This window comes from Clupea harengus, chromosome 22, assembly GCF_900700415.2.
Source record: "Clupea harengus chromosome 22, Ch_v2.0.2, whole genome shotgun sequence".
Taxonomy (NCBI): domain Eukaryota; kingdom Metazoa; phylum Chordata; class Actinopteri; order Clupeiformes; family Clupeidae; genus Clupea; species Clupea harengus.
In genome coordinates this window covers 8,937,236-8,944,735 of record NC_045173.1, presented here as the reverse complement: position 1 = coordinate 8,944,735, position 7,500 = coordinate 8,937,236, and the positions used below count along the sequence as shown (strand labels likewise).

The window sequence follows — 7,500 nt, the reverse complement described above, 5'->3', positions numbered from 1 at the left end:
ACTTCTCCCTCTCCCTCTCCCTCTCCCTCTCCATTTTCCTCTATCTCTTTCTATACCTCATATCATGACTCATATTGCACTGCCATTGATACTGATGAAGTGGCTATATTAGTTGTTGTTCTCTCTGTTAGAACCTTGCTATACTAGTTGATCAACAGCAACACTTTCTGGGAGCTATTCTGAAAATAAGATCAAGTGAGCATGCTGCCGATGATTAAAACTTATATAAAACGTAGTGATTTGGGGAAAATGTCTAAAGAACGAGGCCAAAGTACAGGGCACCTGTATTTGTATTCCAGTGTTGGCAGTAGGATAGCCTTAAGGCACTACAGGGACCATGGGGGCCAGACACCTATCCAGCTATTGCCTCATCTCCACTGTGGAGTGCAGCATGTCAAAGTGCATAAGAAAAGTAAGTAAGAAAAGCATTCATACGGAGATAAAAGCAGAAGAAAACTTTTCAAGGTTGAAAAGATCAAAGGGAAGACAAAATGAGTAATGAGAGAGGCAGGGGGGGGGGTAGATGAAAAGCTAGTTGTACATCCTAGAACATCCTTCGTTACTGACTAAAGCAAAACTGTAGATATATTGAGCCATATCTGTCTGTGTAAATACAGCTCAACCTTCGGATGAGACAACCATCAGAAGTGACAACAGCAGGTGGTATTCTGGTAGTTTTTCAAAAGTAAAATCAGGAACTCGCAGTGTCGGTGAGGAACTGAGCACTTCATCTAATGTACAGGCAATTATCTCCACAGGGAAAGGGAAGCATACATGGTCTATGCTAATTATCATCTCTCCTCTTTGGTTACCCAAAATGCATTTACAAGCTCCTTTGAAACATGTCAGTGAAGGAGAACCACCAGAGAAAACCTAAAAGAAGAACCTAAAGGAAGACTTAAAACAGCAGACTTGCCAATGGCAGTAACTGTGACAGAAGCAGAAGAGTCACCTTGCTTGCGAACATCCTCCACAGCTGCGATGAGCTCCTCCTTCAGGTCCTGGCTGTCCTTAGCGATCTGCTCCCCCTTTTCCAGAAAGTTCTGAGTGGCCTGCTCCACGGACATGGCCAGCACATGGGCCTTCTTGGAGCGGCCCTTCTTCTTACTGGAGGGGCCTTTGTTGCTGGTGTTCACCAGGGTGGTCACCTGTTGAGAGGAAATGAAACATTGGTGGTGAGTTTCCACATAGACATTCTACTGCAACAATCATCAGTCAGAAATAGATTAGCCTAATTCTTGCCAAGGTTCACTGCCATTATCTTCCTCCTCTAATCTCTACATAAAAAATATCTTTTTCAAGAGATAAATAAATGATTGAAGGATTTCAGAGAAAGTTATTTTATGACATTATTTTATTCCATGACAAAGGTTTCTATCTGCCATGCCAAATGGGCTGACGCCACATTCAAATGTTTATTATACGCCTTCCTCTCTACAATCGTATGGATATGCCTTCACACCATTCATACCTGGGACCAAATCCCCATAGATAGAACCCAAATGTTTCCCCTTCCAGCCCAGGTATTGCTTTAGTTTAGACCTTGTATTGGGGGAGAGGAAGAGGAATATCCCGCAGAATCCAATAAGCTTCCCATTAAAATGTATTCCAAGGCAATACAAGTCTGGGGCTCTCACTGGTCTGTTCTTCACCGCATGTAGACTAATGCGGAAAAACCCCAGGTTTGCTCATTTAGTGGAGATGAGAAGTGTTGGTAGAATTTATGACCAAATATGTACTTCTCAAGACCCACAAAACAAATTGCCCTCAAAGCAATGCGATGAAGGCTTTAGTACATGACACACTCTTTAAACCACAAAGGTTGCCCTTCTATTTTCTATTCAGGACAGTACTCAATGCATAACGAAAACAATTGTGATTGTGTCCCCAGGCTTGACTTCAGGCTGACGGGATGAAGCATCCCCACAAAAAAGCCTCAGCTCGGTGGTGCCTCAGCCTAGTGGGGATACCTCACCTCAGTAAAACCTTTCGGTTGCCGCCCCATGTGGCTCAATTACAGATAAATACTGAAGCTTGTGAGGGATAGGGTAGAGTCGTGGGTTGTGGGGGGTGGGGGGGGGCCTCCAGCAGAACCTTCGTCCCCCCCCCCTTTCCCTCCTCCAGGGACCACACTGACCTGACAGACCAAACAAGAGCAGAAATGCACTCTTACATATAGTCTGGAGGGCTTGGGAGAGGAGCTAGAGTCTTATTAGAGAGAGAGAGAGTGAGAGAGAGAGAGAGAGAGAGAGAGAGAGAGAGAGAGAGAGAGATTGTTGTGGATAGCTGGAATTTGTTTCTCTAGTCCAATTAAGAGTGTGCACTAGATGCTTGAATCCAAAGTTGTCGTCAGACAAAGACGGTGAAAGGGGCATTTTGAAGCCTGTGGAAGTGAATTAACACTATTTATCAACACATAACACAATCATCTTTCAGAACTTAGCACAGCGATTAACTACATCAGCTCGTTGGCGTTGCCATTTTGAACGTAGCAATCTAATGTAGATGCGTTTTCATAGCGAATTGCTATGACAGTTACATTTCCACAAAGAAGGAATGGACAATTTTTGCATCAGCACTTTCTTTGCTTCAGCTTCATTCTTCTGGACCTGATAGTTTTACCGTTTTGGGACAAGTCTTTTTTTAGTTGACGTTTCCTTTTCACTTTCATATGGGCTGGTTCACTCATGCCTATAAAGTACATTGATTCTTGCAATGGACTCACTCTGTCCACAGATGCTTAATCGATCTGCAGGGAATTCCCCCATGGTCCCCAGATGGCTGCAGGCGGCATTTCCGCTGACCCACCAGCACTTTCTGCTGCTCGTAATGCATCTCTCGCCATGTTTTATGGCTTCTTAGAGCAGGGACGTGAAGGCTGTTGCTTATTCGATGCGCATTTCTCTCTATCTTTTTCTTTTTCTTTTTCTCTGTCTCTCTCTCTCTCTCTCTCTCTCTCTCTCTCTCTCTCTCTCTCTCACTCTCTCTCTCTCTAATAAGACTCTAGCTCCTCTCCCAAGCCCTCCAGACTATATGTAAGAGTGCATTTCTGCTCTTGTTTGGTCTGTCAGGTCAGTGTGGTCCCTGGAGGAGGGAAAGGGGGGGGGGACGAAGGTTCTGCTGGAGGCCCCCCCCCACCCCCCACAACCCACAACCCCCTGTCCTACTCAGAGAAGTGTACTGCTTCAAAATGGGGCCGCACAATTTCAACGTTTCAACAACGTTTCGAGTGAACGGCACGCAAAATCTTTCGGAGCCTTTACTAAAAACTTTTAAGTGCAGACACCATGGTCAGCATGTGCAATGGACAGCACTGAGCAACACCACTGAGTGTTCTTCCTCAGTGGGTCTCAGAGCCTATATAACAACTGCCCCAGCGCGCGCACAGCCCCTGTCAGGGGCGTCCCCTGTCACACCGTCAGGGCAGAGAGATTCAGTGGTGCTGGTTTCATGATGGGAATAAAGAGGATTGCCTCTCTGGAAGATAATAAACACAGATGCGTTTGCTTCCTCATGGTCGGTTCAAATCTGGGCTTTAAGTAAGAGTAGCTGCCACTCCTTGCTTTATTTCTGTCCGTGGTCATTGATTTTAGCCCAACCCAAGGCTCGCTCCGCTACCGCTCAGTGAGGAGCCCTTCATCATTATCATCGCTTGGTCAATACGGACCAGGGGGCTGATTACTTAAGCACAGCCGTTTCATTACAGTAAAGCAAAATCAAAAGGGCACATTATTCGGAGTGTGGGAGACACAGAGACCACATCCGAGTCAGATAATGACTTTGGCCAGTGGAGAGAAGACAGGAGATTCCTTCTTGTGGCACGATGAAACCTGTCTGTTTCCGTGCTCAAGCCGGAACTCCAAAACAATTAGTTTGTCTTTTTAAATTTGTTAATGCATCACAGACAAATGAGAAGACGATGGGCTGGGCACGCCTCTTTTCTGCTTTCACTCCAGGCTAGCTCTTCAATTCCCTTTTAGAAAAAAGTCTGACTACAAACGCAGACGATCCCTGTACTGGGAAGAGGCTGCATCATCTTTCTTACTAGCCAGCAACAACAAGCCCAAATCTCCTTTGATTAATCCTGTGTCTTTGTTCATGCTTCATCATGTTTTTCTCTCTTCCATGTCTCCCCTCAGGCTGAAGATGCAAGCAGAGGGACACATAGTCAAAGCCTGCTGCGGCTTTTGTTTCTCTGCCCTTGTTTCCTTCCTCTCTCTCTCTCCTCACTCCTCCCAGGGATATTAAAGGGGGAGCACCGACGCTCGCTACCACCTGCTGACCTTTTTAAGCTCGCCTACGGGCAGATTACATCCACTGATCGATCCATTGGCCTGAGTTTTGGCTAATTACTCTGTCCCTGCCATCTTCCTTTACAGCAGATGAGACATCCCAGGATTCAAAGGGAAGACCACTGCTTACTTCACTATTTTCAACTTCAGAGATAGTGAAACCCTGCATACAGTATACAATGTAGCTCGTCGTGTAATGTATAAATTATATATATATATATATATATGTATATATATATTTGATACAAGCGCAATGTAAGCGTCATACACTGTAAGTCTCATATATATTTCAAATGTACTCTCCACAGATATTGCCACTATATCTGTACTTATGTAGAGGAGCTTGGTGGCCAGCAACATGCCCAACTCCTTTTTCAAAGTGAATAAATGATATGGGGAAAGCCTACATTGCCTAACACAACATGACAAAACAGAAATCCAACTGCTAAAAATAAAACATCCAAGGGGAACTAATACGGCAGTATCAACATATTTGAGCTACTTAGATCTGACAAGTGACATGGTTTTAAAAGCTCAAAACTAGAGCAGCACAACATACAACGTTGTGAGCTGATTCAGACAGCGTCCACAGAAGGCTTACGGTGACAAGCGTGGAAATCTGGTTGTGCCACTGTCCCTGGGCCAGCACGAGGTCGTCCAGCGCCTGAGAGATGTTTCATTTCATGCGAGTTAAGCAATGCTGCCTTTATCGGGAGGTTATGCGACACAAACACTCATTCCCCTGTCACTTCTGCACTGCTACAGTGGCTACAGCCTCTGTTCCAATACAACAACAAAAAACTCGCACAGGAGACAACAAACCGTGACACAGACTAGTGACACGGCATCCAATAAGTCATGCGTCGGACAGAGAGCGCTGTCCTTGGCCAGCCACGGAAATGAGCAGATCAAATCTAAGTAAATGTCTCTGATGCAACTTGCCACACTGTTAACTTAGCCTGTTAACAAGGAGGAAGATGAATGGATTGACTTGGAGCCCATAGAGCAAGGCTTTTTATGCGCCCATAAAGATGCCAGGGGAAAATGCCGCCATGACAGTGAAATGCCAACCAGCTACTGCCAGGTTCCAACAAGTTTGCTAGCCAAAATGCCCAATGAGGCCGCAACAGTGTGTGTGGGGGGGGGGGGATGAAGACTATGAAGAACCAGAGCTTCCTCTCATTTGGTTTCTCTCACTGTTCCAGGAACTGCTGAAACAACAGTCGCCAAGCCATGGCTCCAGTCAGCCCAAAGCCACTGTGTGCTGTGCTGAGAAATGTTTGAGGGGGTTGAGCTGACACTCAGTGCCGACCAGACTCAAGCCTCAAACAGTGAATTAACGCCAGCATGAAGCTAAGTCCACACAATGTTTTACTTTTCTCTGCACAGCGGGTTGTGCCCTTGGACCTGTCAAATCCAATCCAAACAGGTGATCAATGAAGCCTGACTCAGTTAATTAACTCTGACCAAATGAGTTCTTTTTGATTCTCGTTAAGGCAGGCACCACTTCTGACCGCCGCAGCTGAGCAGTTTATGAGAATGAATGAAGGAAGGAATGAAATATTTGTTTAATTATTGCTGTAAAGCAAACAGCAGTGATATAAAGCACCTGGCTGGCACTGGTGCTGGAGGAGACAGACAGACCCTGAGGTGAGCATACAGCCCGTCTCCCAGGCCTGACAGCAGGTGAGTCCCTCCACGTCTGCTGGGGAACAGGTGATAGAGATGACAAGAGCTGACAGAGGAATAGCAAAGCCTCCTGAGACGTGTGTGTGTGTGTGTGCATGTGTATGTGTCTATGTCAGCTCTTTACAGTTGCCGCACACAAAAGTGTTTATTCCTGGCTAATTTGAGAGCTGTCTTCCCAGCAGATCACGGCTGTCTGTCTGGCCTCAGGTGAAAATCTGTCCATCTGCTGCACCTGCCTGAGCTACGGCTCCACCTGCGCTGTGGGAGCTCCATTATGCTGTCACATATCAAGAGCCCTATAATACATACACCCAGTGTGGAAGGCACTGGGCACAGTTTATAAGCCTCATTACTTTTCCCGAGAGTCTTTTGTACCCCTCTCTGTGTGTGTGTGTGTGTGTGTGTGTGTGTGTGTGTGTGTGTGTGTGTGTCTGTGTCTGTGTCTGTGTGTGTCTGTGTCTGTGTGTGTGTGTGTGTGTGTGTGTGTGTGTGTGTGTGTGTGTGTCTGTGTGTGTGTTTGTGTGTGTGTGTGTGTGTGTGTGTGTGTGTGTGTGTGTGTGTGTGTGTGTGTGTGTGCGTGTCTCTGTCTGTCTGTCTGTCTGTCTGTGTGTGTGTGTGTGTGTGTGTGTGTGTGTGTGTGTGTGTGTGTGTGTGTGTGTGTGTGTATCTGGAATGCCTTTTTCAGCTCTCAAACACTCAAACACGAACCCCAAACTTTTTGCTCCTCTCCCCTTCACACACTCAAGCACACTTCCTCTCTTTATTTAGAGCTAAATGTCGTTTACTCAGTAATGTCACTGGGCCAATACAGCACATCCCAGTACATCTCTCTACCCATTTATCTGCCCATCCATCCATCCATACATTAATATATTTATCCACCCACCCACGCACTGGCCAGGAGGCTATGAGCCTGTGCCTTTTATTGCCAATCAATATCACCAAATGCCAGACTGGATTGTCTCCACCGCAGGGGCCAGTGGAGCCTGTTCCTCCCTGTAAATCCCCGCAGCCATCCAATTTTCCGCCCTCATCCTCCGAGCCTAGGCATTCCGTCTCGGAGCCCTGCTTCCGCAGCAAGCTTGCAAGTGCCATTTTCACAACCGTAGCCACCGGCAAACACAACCAGCACTGGTGGCGAGGCGGGAGTGGCTCCATGGACACACACACGCACACACACACACACACACACACACACACACACAGTGGCAAAAGCAAACAACCCAGTAGGCCTCTCCATCGCAGGGCAGGGCAGGTGACCTCTGGGCGTGTATTTATGCATCTCTTATGCATTTCTATCTCTCATGCATATCGCATGACGGGACTGAAGCGCCCAGGCAAAGGCCATTCCACACACTGTGTGTTTGAACAGAGTCAGGAAGGCAAGAGAGAGGGGGGAGAGAGAAGAAGGGCGTAGAGGAGACAGAGAGTGAGCAGTTTATCCATTATTTGATCAGACGGGCCTGGCTGCTCACTCCACCTCGTCCAGGGGGGCCTCTATGGAAATGGCCCCGGCCTG

The 7,500-nt window shown here is 46.8% G+C and overlaps 1 protein-coding gene across 4 annotated transcripts in view; it reads right to left on the bottom strand.

Moving 5' to 3' along the window:
• The window catches only part of ctnna2 (catenin (cadherin-associated protein), alpha 2), a 347,246-nt gene that overhangs the window by 280,401 nt on the left and 59,345 nt on the right, over positions 1-7,500 (bottom strand). For all 4 annotated transcript variants that reach the window (XM_031559471.2, XM_031559472.2, XM_031559473.2 and 1 more), the window contains exon 3: positions 953-1,148. In XM_031559471.2, the coding sequence (XP_031415331.1) occupies positions 953-1,148 (196 nt within the window). The remainder of the gene's footprint in view (positions 1-952; positions 1,149-7,500) is intronic.